Raw genomic sequence first — 22,060 nt, 5'->3', positions numbered from 1 at the left:
ATTTTCTTTTACTATATAGTTAGGATTAAATTTCCTATTTGGCAACAAACTAAAATCGAAATTTTCTTCAACTGACTTCTTTACTTCCCAGTAATTAACTACACTATTTTGAGGGTTAGATTTACGTTTTAGTGAGAACATTACCGCCATTTATATCCAATAAATAGTACAGGACAATCATAAATTTTACCATATTAAAATAAAAACTAATAAAGAGTTATGTTTCTAAATTATTTCTATTCTTTAGTTTCTCTAATCTACCCTCCCCCACTTACAATGCAGAAGGCGTATAGAAAGCTATCAAAACGGAAATAGTTTAATGAGAGGCGCAGTTGAAACTTACGCTGAGAGTGGCGCAGTTGAAACGTTTTTTTTGTTTTATTCAATCCTTCCACTGTATGCTAACGAAACTGGATTCAAACCGACAGATTTAGGAATCAATTCCATCCACAAAGTAAGAAAGACCGGAATAATTCAATTAACGTATACTTAATTAATTTGACAGCAGTCTACAGGCCTTAAACATTGCAAATGGGTAGTATTGTAATAAAAACGATATATTCGGTAGTAAGCATGTGTGTTAAATTTAATTTTGAAGATAAACAGAATTGGACAAATTTAAATATCGAATCAAATCAATTGTACAGTTATCGATAGCTGAAAGAAGCATCTAATTAAATATTGAAAACAGATTAAACGGTGCAACAAATTATGAATATAAAATAAACAGATTACATTTTGATCTCAATACAGAGTGATTCAGATAAATACCTTATATGTTGAGGAGGGGCGCCCCAAAACCCTTTTAATCGATGAACACTTTTGCAATATTTTACTTTTCGCGAGCACTGTTTACACTTTATCCATATGGGCGATGTTACGAAGTTTGGCTGATATCCTTATACGTCGATATTATTTGAAGACGGCGAATCTTGTGGTGTGGCGGGTTTGTACAATTACGAACTCCGGTGGAATCTTCCCAGATTCATCTGGACCAGTCCTCGTACCAGAATAATTAGACTGGACGTCCTGGATTCGTAATCATCGGTCTGGTTCACCGAATGTAGACTTGCCGCCTCACCATGGAACGTGGAATATGGGACCTGGCTTCAATCATGGACTTCGGGCATGGACATTCAGCATTGACATCGAACATAGACTTCGAGCGTAGACATCGACCGCTGTTTGGGATATAAAGGAAAAACCATTTTGTAAATCCTATACATACTATAACTTATACAATATTTAATAAACAGTAGAAAATTAAGTTTTAACAAAATTTAATACAATAGAAAGAATTATTTAAATTTTTCCAATAAAAATTTACTCAAGAATTTTAGAAACAAGAAGTCTATTACTTTCTTATTATTTGAAATTTAGACAAATTTACTTCGAAACAGAATTACTACCAGAGCAGAGAAATATAACAAATTAAGGAAATACTTTCTTCAGATATGGGTAAGAACCAATATATATAATTTTATAAATTCAAGATTTATATGATAACTTATTTGTTTCCACAAAATTAATAGAAAAGAAATACAATGAATTATTATATATAGTAATTACCTTTAATAGCGGGTTTTTGCACGCATTAAAACAGTCTGATGTAATATTTGAATACCGGCATTTTAAATTATAAATTTGAGGACTACTGTGAACTATGGAGTTACTACCGGTTTTGTATTAATAGAAAACTTCACATTACTTAGTGAACAAAATAAGTACAGAATTTACAGTTAAACATGAAAAAAAAAATAAGAAGAGGGAGTTACATCCTTTCTCACCGGGAGCTCGACCTGAACTAGCTGTTTTCTACCAAAAATTGTTATTCGACCGTTAATCAGGAAGAAGAACAAGAAAGAAATTGCAGCGACAAGGACAGAAACTGAGCGAGCTCCATGTTAACAGAATGGGAGTAAGTGAGAAAATCGAATGGGAGAAAGAAACTCTCATTCGACAGTATTCGACAAACCTCCTAGATAAGGATGTTTTTCAAAGAATTAACCGAAAAACAAGATAATTTTTGAAACAAGAATAATTCTGTTACACTATAAAATAGTGTAACAGACATGTCTGACTGTTTGAATAGATGTGAGTCGTCTATTGAACGTGATGTTTTATTCAAATGCAAAATTTCAACCGAAAACTACTAACTTTTCCAAATATAAAACATTTAAAAATGGGAAAGTTGAGTTATTATAATATTTGTAGTGAAGTTATTGACAAAAAACCGTATTTTGCGTTCCATCTGATAGTAGTGTAAAAACTTGAAAAATATTGCTACACAGTATGTACCTTGATTAAACGCTACTAATAGGTAGTAAAAATCAAGCTTTCTGGAAATAAATTGGTGAGTTCACTTACTTATTACATTCTATAAATATTCAAAAACATGTTTTTTTTCAAACAGCATGAATTTTCAAATTTCTATATTAATATTGGCCTAATAGGTACCCTACCCACGTTCGCGGTGATATGTTCTATGTACCATATTCATTTATTTAGCGCCGATATTATAAGATCCATAGGATCGTGGCAGTTTTCTTGACAGAACCTCTCAATAACGAATACCTCTCTGCAACGATTTTTTTCTCGGGATAATAGATTTCGTTATACATAGGTTCAACTGTATCGTAATCTACATAAATAAAGTACTCAATCAATCAGAGGGAGAGAGTGAAAGAGACACATGTTTTAATGAGAAGGATGTTATTTCATATTCAGAGTGGACAGTAATATTATTTCATGAAACACCGCCGATTTATGTCACAATATTTTACTATTGTTATTCAAAGTGCATTCAATCTTCATTCTCACTGGTTACTTAGTAGAATTCGTTGAATAAATAGCAGTACTGTCATTTATTGTAAATTTTTGTATAATCCAGTATATTGTAACATACTGAGACATTCGAACGGGCGGCTGTAGAAGTAGCATTAGTCCAAATTGTCTTTACACCAATTGCTACTGCTTTGTAGTGAGATTCACTATAAACTGTCAGTCTATTCACAAGGTATACATACATTCACAAGGTGATGCTATTCACAAGGTACACTAACGAACAACTAAGTTGATTTACAGTGACACACTGTCAGCATTAGTTAAAGGTGATACATTGATGTTTGACATTGATAATGCTGACTGATGAAAGTGAACCACACTATAGAGTACCCCACTCGGTCAGCATTGACTGAATGGGAAGCGTAGATGTTATTCATAAGGAATGCTGGCAGTTGAAAGTGAATCTTCTCACAGTAAGTGTGTACATTATATTAATTAGCTGTCATTTTGAAAAGATAATATCGGATAATAGGTTCTGAATTTACCCGGCTGTCATGCAGAGCCTCTAACTTCGTGTATGAAACATAAGGTAATGAACATTCTAGAAACGGGAATATGGACTTTAATGGTGGATTAACTCTAATAATCATTAATTAAATTCAATTAATGACTGTCCTAGAAACCGGCAATTTTAGACCATTAGCCTATTGAAAGACAATAGTGTAAAAGTATTGAAAAACAATTACACTAGTGTAATGTTTATATTACACTAGTTCAAGATAATGTTCGTTTGGATAAATGGACTTTATTTGCAATTATTGTCTTAAGGCTTTCATTTTTACAGATTCTTCGAATGGAGATGACCATAATACTGAAACATTTGACATAACCCTATCAGCTAAAGAATGGTCAGATATAGCTCCAAAGGATATTTATTACAAGAGTAAAAAGCAAAGTGAGAAACATTATAAAGGCTTAGCACCAAATGTGTGGACGCACATTGTTAATGAGCACTTTTGGTTAATAACAAAGAAGAGTTGCTGTTTGGTCTATAAAAGAGCTGTAATTTCGGACACTGACAAGTATTACATAAAAATTCTGGCAATGTGCAAAGGGTGCAGAGGAAACTTTATTGGGTACATTCACAACGTACCAGAAGAAGGAGAAAGGTAAGTTACAAATGAGTCAATTTCTGAAAGCATTGTTCATGTTAGTGTAAGTGTAACTATAATGTTTCATTTTAAGTCTATAAAACCCCCGATAGATCATTGAAATCTCAGTAAAGACCTAAACTGACTACCACAATATATGAAACGATTTATTTATAAAGAGAGTTATCTTCCAATCGAAAATACGATGCTTCTCATCATGAATATTGTGCTTCTATTCTCCTATCTATTCATTTCTTCAGATATGTACGATTAAAATTCCGTTCTTGGAGAAGGCTCATTGAGAATTCATAATGCTGTAGATATGACAATTTTTTTAGAAGCTGTAATTTGTGATAGCGCAAACATGAAAATTTACTGTCAAACTATAAATGTCAGATAATAACAGAATGAACTTCTCTTGTTCAAGTTATTCGTGCAAAAATGTGTATGACTGAATAAAAGTGGTATTGAAACGTTGTGGGAGTTTATATCTCCCAGAAATGTTTATTGTATAAGTGAACTGTTGTTCAACTTACTACATTTTTCAGATAATTATAGTCTATTCATTGTAATCAAGTGGACTGAATCAAGCTAGCTGTCTCCATTATAATGAACTCACTCCCTCTCTCTTGCATGCTCACTTTCTCTGTTACTCGCTATCTCAATTCATCTGATGGTATTAATACCATCATTTTATCATTTTACTATAATTATCATCGTCCTGACCCAAGCAAACAATACAATCACACCCAAACAAACCCTCATTCTAACTCTCCAGCAATCTCACTTTCTCTCTCACTCGCTTCCCCTGTGTTCAACCCAGCTTGGAGAGAAGAAGAAGGGGACATCTTAGGCAATGTATTTTCGCTTGGACGACAAAGCACCATAGAACACGTGTCATCATGTAATGTGCCCTCAGCACCCTTCAGACAATGTATTCAACCTTCATTAGCCTTTGTCAGCTCAGTAGTTTCGACCTGCATTTAAGTCCGTGCGATATCACCTGAATATGAGGGGTATCTTTTGAGACTGATAATATATCTTCGATCACTTTCAGGTTCCGAAAAAACTCTACTATTACACTAATACAATGAATGTTTGTAACAAGGCAGCTGCTGAGATACCGTGGTAATTAATTCCATACTTGGAATAGGTGATACAATTCATTCATTAATTTGATGAAAATGATTCTTCAATGGTGTGATCAAAGAATAAATATCTGATTGTATTTCGTAACTTTTTTAATAATCTTGGCTGACATAGGAAATGGAATAGATTTTATTCATCCAAAAAACAGTACAATAACAGAAAAATCTGTTTCTCATCATCGAAAGATAGAAATGTACAGTAATATAATAATTTAACATAATGATAAGGTTCTTTTATAAAAATGAATAAAACAAAAAACGCCCAGAGGCCCAGCCTGTGTGGGGTGAATTAAACCCAACCCAATTTTAGGTTAGAAATTAGACCTTTGAGAATATAAATTTAACGTTGATAATTACAAAAATAACTTCAACCTAATCTGATTATCTCTGGTGGCCTGCTGTCCTCAGATTGCAATATATTTATTTCCCGTATATATAATGTATATTCTTCTCCGAATATACAATATTTTTTCAGCATTATTTTTCGATAAGTTTTTTTAATGTTAGGGATTCTATTTTTATCTTCTCATTCCAGATACCTAAAATAACATACAGTAATATGTTTTACATAATGTATTGAAATTTATTATTTGCCAATCAAGGCTGGAAGCAGAGAGCAGCATAATATGTCTATAATCTATAATACAAGGTTTGACTAACTGGTGTTTTTTTGTTATATAATCGGAGTGGAAACAGAACAAAATTGATTATCAATTCATTTCAATTTTTTCTTCAGATTTAAAATGCTGCATCACAGTAGCTATTTCAACTTCAAAAATAATTTAGGCACCTTAACCTTGGTACATCACATAGAAAAACATACATTTGTATATATTTTTTCATAAATGTATATATATGATTTCGAAGTGGACATGATCAAACACAAATGAACCATTACTTCTCTATGTTTTTTTCAGAGCAGTTATAAGATGCAAGTACACATCAAATGACACATGTGTCAATGCACAGGGGAAGCGAATGTTGAAAGGAGAAGGAAAAGAAAGAGCTAGAGCTGGATTGGAAACGTACACGGCTGGAGGTTATAGGACGAAATTAGCGAATAACCTGATGGTATATGGTGACAAAGAGCCTCCACACTTGCCATCAGCAAATGCTTTGAGATGTGTGAAGTACAAAGAAAGACAGGAACGCCATATGGAAAAGCAGGTGATGGAAGCAATTTTAAGGATAAAATACACAATTCCTTTCACAGAATGTATCCATAATGTGGGGCTTGATAAATTTTTTGTGCATTATTGGACACCTTCTCAACTAAACTGCTACAGAGAAGTCTGCAGATCACGGCAAAGGACTGCGATATGCATAGATGCAACTGGCGGTGTTGTAAAAAAAATTAAACGACCACTGAACAACAAATCGGGCTCGATTTTCTTGTATCAGGCAGTTTATTCAGATGAGATTAATTTTCCAATCTGCCAAATGTTGTCGGAGAGGCATGACAATATGGCAATTCAATGTTGGTTGGAAGATTATAAAAGAGCTGGTGCCCCAGTCCCAAACTCCATAGTTTGTGACCGCTCCAAGGCCCTTCTGTCAGGAATTGTAAAATCTTTCAGTAACTGTATTAATTTGGTAGATTATGTAAATAGATGTTATGCTGTAGTATTTTTTGAGGACGGAAGTGAAGACTTACTTCCCACAACTTTCGTGAGGTGTGATATTGCTCATGTGATAAAAAACATTACATGTTGGAAAGTAATTAAGACCATGAGTTTTGGAATTAAAAACTTTTATGTTCGATCAATAGTGGAAATATTGAAATCCGATAACATGCATTTCATCGGAAAAATGTTGGAAGCTCTATTCCTTGTTTGTGAAAGCAAAACTATAGGGAGAAGAACTGAAGGTGAAACTGTCCATGATGTCGATACACCATCAGAAATCGCGCGTAAGTTTTTGAAAAATCTTTCACAAACGTCGATTTTGATATGAATAATTTGAACGATACCAGCAACATATCAGAAAGAATGGAGACTGAAGATGCAGGAAGCAATAACAGAAACAAATTTCATGCATGGGCTACAAATATTCTAGCCAAAGTGAGAGAACAACAAGAAGTAACAGGAGAGCATTATAATGCTCTGTACTGCCCTCAGCTTATAAATGATATATTGAATTTGATGCAAGATCTACCATTGGTTTCGTGTTTAATGTGTCCTTTTTTTAACCACGATGCTATTACAGCCAGCTCCGCCCCCGTTGAGAGTTTCTTTAATGTAGTCAAGAATGTTTATTTCCAGTCAAATGAGCTTCCTATGAGAGTGGATGAGTTCCTCATGAAACATATCTCTCATATTGAGGGACACTTAAAACTTGCGGCTGCCTCCCAACAGGGAATGATTATGGAAGTTGAAGAAATTAACGATATTGACGAAGTTCGACCGACAGTGCAACAAGACAGGCCATCAAATCTATTCAATAGATCGACGTTTGAAGGGCAAGATGTATGTCCAGAATGCTCGAAAGGGAACTTTCCGGGTGGAGCACACTTATGTGTTAAATGCAGAGCTCCAATCCATATCATATATGAAACTTGCTCGAGAGCTCTGGATAATGAAGAAGGATATGGGCAGAAGAGGATTTGTATGAAATGCGTCACTGAAAATATTTGTGAAGACATAAGCAGGGAGAATTGGGGAGGGCAGGGCTATTCACCTCCAAAACAAAAGGAACCAACATTTTCTAAAAAAGTAGATTCTAAATCTTCAACTCAAACAAAAAAAATAAAAAAAGGAAGAAACATCAAATCATACTTGGTTAGACAACCTGACCTCGCCCAAGTGAACATCGAAGATAAAGGACCAAAACCTGTAGGAGTCTTGAAAAACGGCAATAGATGCCAGCAATTGAAACCGATTAAACTCCTACACGACAAAATAACACTGACAAACACCTGTGCTTTTGACAGTTTTGCTCAAATTTTTGCTTGTTCCAGTATTGACAGCAACAAATTGATGACATTTTTTAAAAGTCATGTTGAAGACACTGGAGAAGATTCAATAACGAAAGCATTTTTCGAGTTATGCGAAAAACTAGGTAAGCAAGGCATCAGTGCTTCGACTTACAAAATTCGACTCGAAATCTTACTAAAAACTAATCCTAGGTGTGAAAAATTACCGGGAAATATAACTCTTGTTAGCACGGAGACTACAGCAAGTAATCTGATCGGCCAAATCCTTAATGATCATCCGGTTATAATTGATGAAACTGTATGCGAAAACTGCAAAAAAGGAAAAACTGTAATCCAAAGTTGTCTATCAGTATGTCTCACTGAATCGGACCTAAGTCAATTGGATAAAAAATTGTCAGAGCTATTACAACTGAAATTTCGGACATGCGAGCAATGTGGAGGAGTCCAATCAGTGAAGAGGACACTGTGCAACACATATCTAATCATAGAATTAGTTTATATGTCAAGCACTGACCAAAAAAGTGACATTTTAAAGGAGTATGAGGTGAGTAGAGACATATTATAGATTAATTTACAGATGTATTACTAATATTGTCTCACTAACATCTAATAATTATAATTAATTCTCCCAGTAATATATAATACATATTAATCTTTCACTAATATTTATTATTAATTTCGTAAAAAAATTTCTTTCCGTAAAAATTGTGAGCGTTTGGCGAGTCGTATGAAGATGGTTCAACTTTAACTTCAATTTTATTTATAAAAAAAATTACGTAACGATAGAATAAAAGTTATTGACAAAATAACCGTATTTTGCGTTCCATCTAATAGTAGTGTAAAGAGTTGAAAAATATTGCCACAGAGTATGTACTCTGATTAAACTCTACTAATAGTACAAATCAAGCTTTCTGGAAATAAATTTGTGAGTTTACTTAATTATTACATGCTATAAATATTCAAAAAACATGTTTTTTATTCTAAACTGCATGAATTTATAAATTTCTATATTAATATTGGCCTAATAGGTACCCTACCTACTTTCGCGGTGATATGTTCTATGTACCATATTCATTTATTTACCGCCGTGATACGATATTATAAGATTCATAGGATCGTGGCAGTTTTCTTGACAGAACCTCTCAATAACGAATACCTCTCTGCAGCGAATTTTTTCTCTGGATAATCGACTTCGTTATACAGAGGTTCGACTGTATACTCCCTGCGTGGATGATTTGTCCGTGTGCAGGGAGGAGTCTAACTAAATCAGACAGTTAAAATACAGTGGTTTTAATAGGGGAAACTATGAGGTTGCGGGCTCAAATTATAGATCTCGGCTTGTCGATGGTGGGAAAACTATAGTTCTTGGCAATAGAAAAAAGGGGGCTATAGACCCTGCTGAGCGCGAACCCACAAGACAGCCGAGCGCTTTTCGCTAGGAGTCCCCAAGGGGTATAATAAGGAATTATAAGGGAACTGACAAATAGGGGCTTTTGTCCTTTAGTCAACTAGTCTTATATCATTTTCACTCGGCTTTTGCCAAACCAACGCAGGTTTGCAACTATAATAATATGAGTACAACCATAGCCACCTCTAATACAATGCCCCGGCCTACGATATTGCAACATCGCAGTGTAGGCCTAGAATCTAATACATGATTGGTGAAAAAGATTTTTAAAAATACCAGCTGATCTTTTTCACCAATCATTAATTAGATATTAGGCCTACACTACGATATTGCAACATGTATTCAATGTATTGCAATGTATTCCAGTAATAATTTTTCATGTTCATTATTTCCAGACAAAGCCTTGTGATTTACCTCTCGTTATCACTCTAAATGAAGTGACATATACTCTAAGAGGTTTTCTGGGATTCTGTGGGAAAACATCAAGCATCACAAGTATTGGACATTATGTTGCTTATGTAAGACGGTGCAATGATACATGGGAGCTATACGATGACACTAAAGACTCCAAGATTTGTGTGTCGCCAAGCAAATCGGTACCCTGTCAAGTATTGGTCTATACAGTTTAATGCAAGGTACGTTTCGATAAATTTATATTCATATTTGTGTACACGTGTACAATAATTATACATAGTGGGTGAAATGTATGAGAATGGCTTAATATCTCATTCACAAAGCTAATTTGACGGTTGTTATGATTGAGGATCCTAATAAAATTAAAAAACAGTACTACTTTACTGTGACTTAAAGAATCTGGTCCGCCACTTTGAATGTATTTTCTTTTAATAGGAAGGTGATCATGCGATACATGATTGCAATTAGGAAATTGAAGACAAAATTAATGGTGAAAACCGCACATTGATATGTCAAACCGTTTCGAAGTTCAGAAAACCCTGCAAATCAGAAATTAAATAAGTAAGTAGCCTACATTAAAAATCTTACCTAACAAATTGTTTTGTTAAAAGTGTAAAAGATGTGAATACAATGGGTGTTTGAAGTATTAGTTTCAATGAACAGTAGAGTTTTGTAGGTAAAATGTATTTTTTCCTGTCTGATTTGCATTATATTGATTGATAATGTGGATATATTCGAAACGGTTTGGCTTATTATCGATGTGTGGCTTTCACCATTCATTTTGAATTCAAATTCAGTATCGGAGTCATGTAGACTATCGTACGACCATCTTGCTATTCACAAAGAATAAACTTACATTCAAAATGGTGGGCCCAAGATGACTTATTATTATTATTATTATTCATCTTTTGACCACCTATAAAAGGGGTATGTAGAATCGTAAAAATAATAAGTCAATAGAATAGAATAGTCACTATATCCTAAGTATTATTGCTCATAGTGAGCCGTAAATTCCGCAGTTGAATAGGCGGAAATAGTCAACAACTCATTTTTTAGTTTAGTTTTAAAAAATTTACCGTTCAGTTCTTTTATATGTGTTGGTAACGTGTTGAACAATCTTATACCAGCGCTTCTCACTCCCCGTTGGTAAAGATTTGTTCGATGAACTCCATCTCTTAAATTGTGCCTATATCGAGTTTCATAGCTATGAAATGCCTCTCCTGTATTAAACTCGTGTTGGTGTCTTTTAATAAAACATATAGTTTCAAAAATGTACAAACTAGGCAAGGGAAGGATTTTTAATTCCTTAAAAATAGGCCTGCAACTAGTTCGTCTTGTTTCTCCCGACATTACTCTCAGTGCCCATTTCAGTAGTCTGAATATTTGAATAACATCACTTGAATTTCCCCAGAAAACTATGCCAAATGTCAAAAGGGAGTGAAATAATGAAAAGTAAACCTGTCTGAGCGTTTCTTTTTTAAGCAATGATTTTAAATTTCTGATAGCAAAAATTGCAGAGCTAAGTTTACCTTTTAAGTGTTCCAATGTGGTTTCCATGAAATATCTGAATCTACAACTATCCCAAGTACTTTTATGTCTCTAACACACTCTATGTCGCGGTTCCCAATCCTTAAATTAGCCCTCTTGACGTCCTGAAAGGGATTTCTTTGGTTTTACTATAATTTAAGCTCAGCATATTTGCAGCTAGCCAATTATCCAATTTGAGAAGAGCTTCCTGGCATTGTAGTCCATATTAGATTGACTATCATTTTTAGTAGAATACTGACATCGTCCGCATACAAAACGCAGTGAGCTGGATCTAGATGAGAAGGCAAATCATTAATGTAAAGTAAAAATAGCAAAGGACCTAACACGGTTCCCTGAGGTACTCTTCTTGTTTTTAACCATTTAGATTTGTATATACTTGGGTGAGATTCAATAACGACCCTCTGATATCTATCTTCAAAATATGACTTGAACCATTTCAAAACCGGACCCTGAACCAAAAACCATAAATTTTTTTTTTTTTAGCTTTCCAAGAGAATTTCCTCATTTACAAGGTCGAACGCTTTTGATAAATCGGCTATAACGCCACAAACTTTTGATCTACTATCCACCGAAGTCAGCACCTCATTCATCAAAGGAAAAACAGCATCATTTATAGAAAATCCCGGCCTGAAACCAAATTGTTTGGGAGACAGCAAACCAACCCTATTCAAATGCTTCCTTAATCGCCTCAATATTACATATTCGAAAATTTTTGAAAAAACAGGAGGATTAGCAACAGGACGATAGTTTTCAGGAAGGACATTATTCCCTTTTTTATGTATAGGAATGATTCTTGACAGCTTAAGCTTTGAAGGTAGATAGCCAGTCTGCATTGAACTATTGTAAATGAATGTAAGTGGCTTTAAAATCGACATGGCTGATTGTTTAACTAAATAATTTGATATATTTTGACAATCATAAGATTTTTTATTTTTCAATGACTTTATTGTTTCCTGAAGCTCTTCAGAGGTCAATGGATCGAAAGAATTTAGTTTTAAACTATTGGTACGGGAAGTGTTAACATCTAAAAAATTTCGGAAGTTAATATTATTATGCTGTGTTATCTCTCTCTGGATAGATAATGGCGTATTTATGAAATATCTATTCAAGAGGTCAGCAGCTTCTTGTCCAGTTTTTACAATCCCAGTATCGGTAGCTATAATAGTCTCTGATTTATTAATTTTACTCTTACATGTTTCATTTCTGACTAATGTCCAAATGGCTTTTGTTTGGTTACTAGAACTATAAATATACTTATTGGCAGCTATTTTTTTGGCTGTTTTCAAAACCTTCCTGTAAATACTCTTATATACTTTATAATAGGATGTAAAGCTAAAATATCGTATACCATTTTCAGAGATAATATGGATCATTGAATCTCTCATAATTGGGTTCTTTAGTAGAGAATTCATTGTTTTCAACTTTCTCCAGATACTTTTATGCCCTGCGTTATCCATGATAGCTTTCTTTTTTTTAGAATTTTTGCTGGTCTTTCCGGAACAGAGCTATTACAATGATTTATGTAAGTGGATAAAAAGTTGTTGTACATATCTTCAACGTTTCTACTATAATAGACGGTATTCCAATTTTCATTTGCCAGTCCGTGATTTAAGAGTTCAATATTAGTTTTGTTAACGACACGTAAATCTTTTTTTCTTCATTACCTTTACAGACTTTACTAGTTACTTTATCAGGTGGGACTATAAATTTAGGATCGTTAACAAGAAATTTAACACTGCTACCCTCATGATCTGAAAATGAACAAGGAATTGTCTCGCTTCTACATAGGGTCGGTGCATAGTTTGTTATTATATAGTCTAATTCACTAGACGTGCTTGAAGTTATTCTAGTAGGACCGTTGGTTACTTTATTCAAGTTAAATGTTGATATCAGGTTTTTTAATATATTTTTGTTTTTGTCGTCTTTACAATAATCTATATTAAAGTCTCCACAAATGCATACTAATTTACGATTTTCTTTATTAACTTTAGAGAGAACGTTTCTTAGTAGTTCAATAAAATCATCGCAGTTAGAGTTTGGCGCTCTATATACACAAAGGACTATCATTTTTAGCGGCATAGTTTTCAGTTTCATTTCTACTGCTGAAATTTCAAATACACTTTCCAGTGCCATCAAACCCAAGTCATTTCGGACCTTGCAACTATCAATAGATTGTTCTCGAATAAATATGCAAGAGCCACCACGTACTTTTATTCTCCTACTAAAGTGAGCAACCAATCTATAGTCGGGCAATGATGAGAGCATACTTAATTCGAAATCTCGCAACCAATGTTCGGTTAAACATAGTACGTCATTATTCCAAGTTTTACAGGACATCATAACTTCTAACTCTAATTTGGAATTTGATAATCCCTGACAATTGACATGGAAGATTTCGCAACCTATAAAAAATGATCCCTATCATTACTACACAAAACTGGGATATTTTTAGTAACTACTGTATTAATTCTGCAATTTTTTTCGTTACTTAGGTTTTCCGTACTACTGATGGTTTGTGCACCTCCTATCAGATGATTTTTCATGTATTTACGGAGTTTTGCCTTTCCTCTTACCTTATTCAAATGAAGGCCATGTCGTGTGTAATCATCTATTTCGAAGTGCGCAAGGTCCAATAGATCCAAACAGTCAGCATTAGAAATCTGTTCAGATAGCCATGAGTTCAATTTCTTCACATTAACGTTCATAAGAGGCTTATCGTATCTATAAGGCACTGTTGATATAGACACCTTTGTATATTTCGAGATTTCTACAATAGGCTGCAAGTCAACTTCAGTCGGTTGATTAGTACTATTAATTACATCATTGGCTCCAGCAAGTACAACCACCCTGTCATTGAAATCAAAATCTTTCGTGAAGTTAGCAATATCACGTGTCACTGTATTGAAATTAGCACCCGGTCTTGCGATCACAGACACCTCATAACCATATTCACCTAAGTCATTATTCAGATCCCAACCAAGATCCCTACCATGACTATCAGCCATTATCAACAGTCTTTTTTTATTTGTCAATTCCTTCGATTTTGTAATTTTGTGGTCAATCTTCTTCATTGTGATTGAATTATTTTCAGGAATTCTAGTTTGTTTTTTTATTCTATTTTGGGCACGAGAGTACTTATTAGAATTTCGATTATTTGGTGACTTGAGGTTTTTAGTTTCGATCAAGTGAGTGTCAGCTGATTCATCAAGCGCTTGAAAAGAATTTACATGAATAAAACTACTACTATCGTTAGCCAGATCCATATTCTCATGTTCAACATGACCAGGAGAATAGAAATTTACATACTCATTCAATTTAGATTGTAAAACTAGATTTTCGTTTCTAATGACCTTATTGTCAGCCTCTAATACCTCAATAGTGATTTTCATCTTAGCTAGCAACTCGGTAGCCGTGATTTTGAATTCCATTAATTGTTTCAATTCATTAGGATTATTCCTTAAAACCTTATCAGTCCTATTCACATCACTCAGCTCCTCGGTGTCTACATTGCAATTACCACTATTAATGATCTCAGTGGGTGGGTCTACTGCTAAACTATTCTCATCCCTTACAGTAGAACCGTCTATTTCAATTAAACTATCATTTGTATCAAGTGTGGAATTCATATCTAAGGGGATTTTGTTGGGAATTGCGACATTCTGATGAACAGAGTGATTATGATTCTCCTTCAACTCCACTATCTGTGTTTGGTTGGATCCATCTTGAGAGAGCTTGAACAAACAGTGCATCGAAAGGAAAACAATCCACTCAATCTCAGTTGTCTTATTTTCTCTAACTTAAAACCATTCACTATCAAGTACTGACTACCACCTTTCCCGTCGACAAATTTGAAAGAGGGCAATTTAATTTCTTTGCCGGGGGTATCCATTCTTTGGACAGGTCACACAATTTAATACCTCATATATATCCAAGTTTATATTGAAATAAATGTGCCAAAAAATATATGTATTTATATTACAAAATGAATTAATGAGACAAAGGAGATTCACACAGAGATTAGCCTACTAGATTAGTATATTCTTAATAATTATTTAAGGAAGAAGGCAAATGCAATCAAATACAAACAAGTGAGACACCAACAAAACCCATTCACCAATTTATTAATCCGGCATCAATCAATATGAAGGGTACGGTAACAACAAAATAATATGAGCAATATCAAATCAAAAGTATTAATTTTCGTATTTTCCGTCAAAATAGTTTCTCACAACAATTAATTATCTAGAGATCGGAATCTATCAAAGTTTGATAAGCCGCCCTCGGATGCAGAAGGTCAAAACAAAACAAACAGAGATAAGCCACTCGAGCCAATTCCTGTGTCTGAACTGATTAGAAGAAAGTCGGAAAGTTATAAAAAAGAATTGAGAAAATAAAAGTTTGAAATTTAAGGTTATTAATTATTCAAAATTTATTAATTGCAAGTATTTATTAATTAAAGAAATGAGAGAAAAGATTAGTTCACGTTTCGCTTCAAGGCAGAAAAAACTAAGTGGCTCGTTCTAAATATTCCGTGTGCACTTCGGGCGTATCCCGTCCACCCCCAGGACAAGCGCGAAAAATGCTCCAAACAAGGCCGTACAGGGTTTACAATTACTCACACCTCTGCACAACGCTTGCCAGAAACAGCTACGGAATAACGTTCTTATCTGCCACACAAAACCTCTGTTGAAACGTAAAACTGATAAAATTTATTCAATTTAGAATCTCTCTCCTCGAAACGAAAAGTTCACTATTTAAAAATTAAGAGGAAATACTGTGATATAGACTAAAAATTGATCCAAATCGCAAGGGCAAAAGTACGTTTTACTGTTTTACTCTTATTTGAATTATTAAGTTTGAAAAAATCAAAGAATTAACTATAACTGCCGGAAATAAGAGTTTTATAGAAGAATTATTAAAACAATTAATAGGTTATATTTCAACAAATTAAGTCTCTACAATTATTTTTATCGGTTATATTTCAATTTCTAATTATTTAAGTTAATTATAGGCACTATCAGATATTAACTGAAAAGTTACTACAATGAAAATTACTATGGAGTTAAAAATAAAATTTAATTAGTAATTTGGTCATATCTCCTGATAACGTAAGGATTTTGCAATATGATCCAGATTCAGTTATGATTGAGACTCAGAGCTGTACGGACGCCTGCTGCTGCCGCTCTCGTTATCTTAGATAGTACGGAGTTCGATAAAAGTGTTCTTGTTACGGTCTGCTTGAAATATTATTCTATAGACTTTACGTATTTTGTGTTGAATTACAAGTTTAGTTATCACACAAATATAATGGCCGATATCTGCAACGTATGTCTAAAGTCACTTAAAAACGTGAAAGTGAAAGTGTTGTGTAGTGACTGCAATAAGAGTTTTCATGGGAAGTGCGTCAACCTATCCGCCGACGACGTGAACTACTTGTCGGATCAGGGCGACGTGTGGCGATGCACGCCGTGCTCCCAGCTGCGACGCAAGAGTATGGTGCTCGAATCCAAATCCACTGTCACATATGATGACATTTTTAAACTAGTCAACGAGCTCAAGGAAGATATCAAGCGTGTGGAAACTAGTCTCGGCACTTCGTTGAACTCCTGTCACGAAGAGCTAGCTGAAGCTAAAAAAATAGTACAGGACCAGAAGGAGGAAATCACGAAGTTAGTCGAAACAATTAATGAGCTTCGAGGTGAAAATAATGGACTTCGTAAGCAGATTGCTGATCTCCAGTTGAGGGTCGACGAGGCTGAGCAGTATTCGCGACGCAATACAATCGAAATTCACGGCGTACCAGTGCAGAAAGGAGAAAATGTTGTCACCATAGTCAAAGATATTGGCCGATCGCTTGGTTTCCGGTGAATGATTCTATGATAGACGCCTGTCATCGCCTGCGTTCCAAGGTGGGTTCCGGAAGGCATCCTGGCATTATAGTCAGGATGGTAAGGAGGCTGGATGCAGAAGAGCTGCTGCAGAAACGACGGGTGAAGCGTAATTTCAACACGCACGACATCGGTCTGACGGCGAAGCCAGCGGAGCCGGTCTACCTGAATGAGTGCCTATCACCAGCCCGGCGTACCTTGTTCAGTGCGGCTCGGAAAGTGAAGAATGAAAAGAACTATAGCTATTTATGGGTTAGAGGTGGAAAAATTTTTCTTCGGAAAGAACAGGGTTTATCTGTGATCACGGTCACGAAAATGGAAGATCTAGAAAAACTGTAAGTCTTTTCAAATTCTTAATGTACTTGTTTTATAAATTCCCTATATTATATTTTTTCCCTATATTAATAGGCCTACTCATTTTATGGTCTTGGTTATTATTCAGAGTTATTTTTCAGACTTATTGTTATTCAGAGTTCAAAGTAAATTTTAATAATAAATTCTGTTCATATTCATATTCATAGTCACTTCAGAATTGCGTATTTGAATTGTGTGTTTCAAGGAATATATTAGTCGAATTGGTTAAAAGTAAAATAATAAGAATTAAATTTAATACTCATATCCGATTCTAGTCAGTGTTTAGTATTTTTAAATCAGAATATTAGAAGTCTTAGACAGAACTTTGATTTGTTTTTGAGTGAGCTGAATAATATGAAAGTGTCTCCGGACTTTATCATCTTGACTGAAGTTTGGATATCTACAGATGAGATAAATCTGTTTTGCATCGATGGGTATAATTCCTTTGGTTTCTGTAATGATAATTATCGAGCAGGAGGCGTTGTTGTTTATGCCAAGTCCCGATATAGATGTAGCGTAGTGAGAGGTGTAGATATACAGTCAGCCGATTGTTTGCAGCTTTCCTGCTCTGTTGATAGCATTGAATTCATTATTTTAGCAGTTTACAGATTACACAGTATTCCGTTAGCACAATTTATCGAAGATATCGGTAGCTTGATAACTCCTTTCAAAGGAAAGAATTTAATTTTCACTGGAGATATCAATTGTAATATTTTGCTTGATGACAGATTATCTGATTCTTATCTCAGCCAGATGGCTAGTCACGGATTAAACTGTCTTATTGATAAACCAACTAGAATAGTAGGTGATACCCAAAGTTGTTTAGATCACTGTTTTATCCGATTTAGCCAATTGAAATTTACAGTTAAATACAATGCATATATATTACACCTTGGAATAACTGATCATTCAATGATAATTCTAGAACTGGAAGTAGGAAGGAGTTGTAATAGGAAAGATTCAAGTAATAAAAGTAACTTGGTGATAAACTTCAATGAATTGGAAGCCGAATTACAGAGGCTGCAATGGGAGAGAGTTTTAGATAAGAGTTCTGTTTCAGCTGCTTTCGATTTATTCATCAGCCAGTTATCAGATCTGATAGAAAAATGTAAATATAGTAAATCTAGAAATAGTTCCAATGCACTACCTGATAAATTAACTCCATGGATTTCAGATTATTTATTTAGAGGTATTGATAGGAGAAAAAAATTGTACAAATTGATGATTTCAAGACCATATGATGTAAATCTTAAAGAGTATTACAAATCATTCAGAAACAGGTTGAAATCTGATTTGAGGAAAGCTAAGGAAGAGTACTACATGAATGAATTTGATAATTGTTCTGGTAATGTGAGGAATCAATGGAGAATAGTAAATAGATTGATAGGAGAACGAGAACCCAAGGTAGAAGTTACTAGCTTAGTAGTAAATTCGCATACTGTCACTGACAAAGAACATATTGCTAAAGAATTCAATTCATTTTTTATTAACATTTCTCAACAGTTACGAAATTCAGTTATTTTTACAGAAGATCACGAAGAAATAGATTCCCGCTTCACTTGTAAAGATATGCCACATTCATTATTCTTATTTCCGACTGACGAAACAGAAGTTTTAAAAATAATAGCTGATCTAAAAAGCAATAAAGCCCCTGGAATTGACAACATTAATAGTTATATTGTAAAGAAAATTGCCATTCATATTGCTGGAGTTCTGAGTGAACTTTTCAATTGGAGCATGAAGACTGGTGAATTTCCCGATTGTTTGCAGCTTTCCTGCTCTGTTGATAGCATTGAATTCATTATTTTAGCAGTTTACAGATTACACAGTATTCCGTTAGCACAATTTATCGAAGATATCGGTAGCTTGATAACTCCTTTCAAAGGAAAGAATTTAATTTTCACTGGAGATATCAATTGTAATATTTGCTTGATGACAGATTATCTGATTCTTATCTCAGCCAGATGGCTAGTCACGGATTAAACTGTCTTATTGATAAACCAACTAGAATAGTAGGTGATACCCAAAGTTGTTTAGATCACTGTTTTATCCGATTTAGCCAATTGAAATTTACAGTTAAATACAATGCATATATTACACCTTGGAATAACTGATCATTCAATGATAATTCTAGAACTGGAAGTAGGAAGGAGTTGTAATAGGAAAGATTCAAGTAATAAAAGTAACTTGGTGATAAACTTCAATGAATTGGAAGCCGAATTACAGAGGCTGCAATGGGAGAGAGTTTTAGATAAGAGTTCTGTTTCAGCTGCTTTCGATTTATTCATCAGCCAGTTATCAGATCTGATAGAAAAATGTAAATATAGTAAATCTAGAAATAGTTCCAATGCACTACCTGATAAATTAACTCCATGGATTTCAGATTATTTATTTAGAGGTATTGATAGGAGAAAAAAATTGTACAAATTGATGATTTCAAGACCATATGATGTAAATCTTAAAGAGTATTACAAATCATTCAGAAACAGGTTGAAATCTGATTTGAGGAAAGCTAAGGAAGAGTACTACATGAATGAATTTGATAATTGTTCTGGTAATGTGAGGAATCAATGGAGAATAGTAAATAGATTGATAGGAGAACGAGAACCCAAGGTAGAAGTTACTAGCTTAGTAGTAAATTCGCATACTGTCACTGACAAAGAACATATTGCTAAAGAATTCAATTCATTTTTTATTAACATTTCTCAACAGTTACGAAATTCAGTTATTTTTACAGAAGATCACGAAGAAATAGATTCCCGCTTCACTTGTAAAGATATGCCACATTCATTATTCTTATTTCCGACTGACGAAACAGAAGTTTTAAAAATAATAGCTGATCTAAAAAGCAATAAAGCCCCTGGAATTGACAACATTAATAGTTATATTGTAAAGAAAATTGCCATTCATATTGCTGGAGTTCTGAGTGAACTTTTCAATTGGAGCATGAAGACTGGTGAATTTCCTGAATGTTTGAAGATTGCAATTGTGATCCCAATCTTCAAGCATGGTAACAGAGAAGAATTGAATTGTTACCGCCCAATATCGCTGTTGCCTGTTTTTGCCAAGATTTTCGAAAAGATAATAAAAATACGATTAATAAGTTTTCTCAAAAGATTTGATTATTTTAGTAAAAATCAATTTGGTTTTAGAGAGGGCCTGAGTACCGAAGATGGTCTGGTTACATTTCTTGAGGATATTTATAATAGTATTAATGAAGGTAAAAAATGTTCAGCCCTGTATGTAGATATCACTAAAGCATTTGATACAGTAGACCACTCAATATTATTGAAAAAGTTGCATGCAGCAGGAGTACGAGGTTTACCTTATAAATGGTTTGAAAGTTATCTCACAAACAGAAAGCAGTGTGTAAGAATTGGTGGATGTTATAGTAATTTTGAAAACATTGTATATGGAGTGCCCCAGGGTTCTGTATTAGGGCCTATTCTATTTCTTGTGTATATCAATGACCTATGTAATGCTAAACTAGATGGGAAATTGACTGCTTTTGCAGATGATACAGCACTTACATATACAGGAACTGATTGCGATGCATTATATGTGAAAATGAGTGCCGACTTGAGAGTCTTAAACTACTGGTTTAGTAAGAATTACATGGTAATGAGTGAAAAAACTAAATATATGATTTTCAACCTAAGAGGAGATCTATTCTTTAATACACCATTGTCGTATCACCGTTACTCATGCGCTGCTATAGATAACTGCAACTGCCTGAAAATTGAGACTGTGAGCAATATTAAATACCTTGGTCTAGTTATTGACTCAAATCTATCTTGGAAGAAACATGTAGCTAAATTAAAAAAAGAGTTCTGTAGAGGGATTAGGAGTTTTTACATGTTGAGAGAGCTGTGCCCCACTGGTGTGATGATAAATGCTTATCATGCTCTAAAAAATTGATGAATAATAACATGAATTGGAAACACTATATTAAGTCAAACTAATTTAAATTTTTCGAGTCCATTCATAGATTTCTTTAGCAATGATCCCAGAAATTTCGTTGATTGATAGCCTAACTACAACAATAATTTCTTGATGAATGAAATTAATTGTAATTAGTCACTTGAAATGTATTTTGATGAAATATTTGATCGTGAACTGATAAAACTGTTCTGATATGTATGTTGCAGATATGTTGCTAACTGGCGTAGGCTACTGATATTTATTGCTGACTGGTTTTAGGTTGTGAATTAATTAGTGATTTAAGTGTGATGTGAATGAATAAAAAGTTAATTTTCAAGTTTTATGATCAAGTATAATGTAGGCCCAATTTTATTTATGAGAAAAATTATGAAATGAATGGATGAATGAATTCTATTTGCCAAAAACAAAATATGCAAAAAAGCTTCACAAAGAATAAATATTATGTACCGGTATATGCTACTTCACTTAAACTAAGATACATACATGAAAAT

At 34.0% G+C, this 22,060-nt stretch overlaps 1 protein-coding gene and 1 long non-coding RNA gene across 2 annotated transcripts; one reads left to right on the top strand and one right to left on the bottom strand.

Annotated features, from left to right (window-relative positions):
- Positions 1-560: 560 nt before the first annotated feature.
- Positions 561-2,042, bottom strand: LOC120350059. The gene is made up of 2 exons (XR_005570589.1): positions 1,570-2,042; positions 561-1,181 (listed from the first exon to the last, which is right to left on the bottom strand). It is a non-coding gene; the product is annotated as an uncharacterized LOC120350059 (long non-coding RNA).
- A 5,863-nt stretch (positions 2,043-7,905) lies between these two features.
- Positions 7,906-21,823, top strand: LOC120350058. Its single transcript, XM_039422154.1, has 3 exons — positions 7,906-8,559; positions 9,819-10,058; positions 21,776-21,823. Exons 1-2 carry the CDS (start codon positions 8,059-8,061, stop codon positions 10,050-10,052), a joined length of 735 nt encoding a protein of 244 aa, XP_039278088.1. The 5' UTR covers positions 7,906-8,058; the 3' UTR covers positions 10,053-10,058; positions 21,776-21,823.
- The last annotated feature ends 237 nt before the right edge of the window (positions 21,824-22,060 follow it).

This window comes from Nilaparvata lugens, chromosome 2 (genome assembly GCF_014356525.2).
Source record: "Nilaparvata lugens isolate BPH chromosome 2, ASM1435652v1, whole genome shotgun sequence".
NCBI lineage: Eukaryota > Metazoa > Arthropoda > Insecta > Hemiptera > Delphacidae > Nilaparvata > Nilaparvata lugens.
This window is presented reverse-complemented; position numbering and strand designations above follow the sequence as displayed.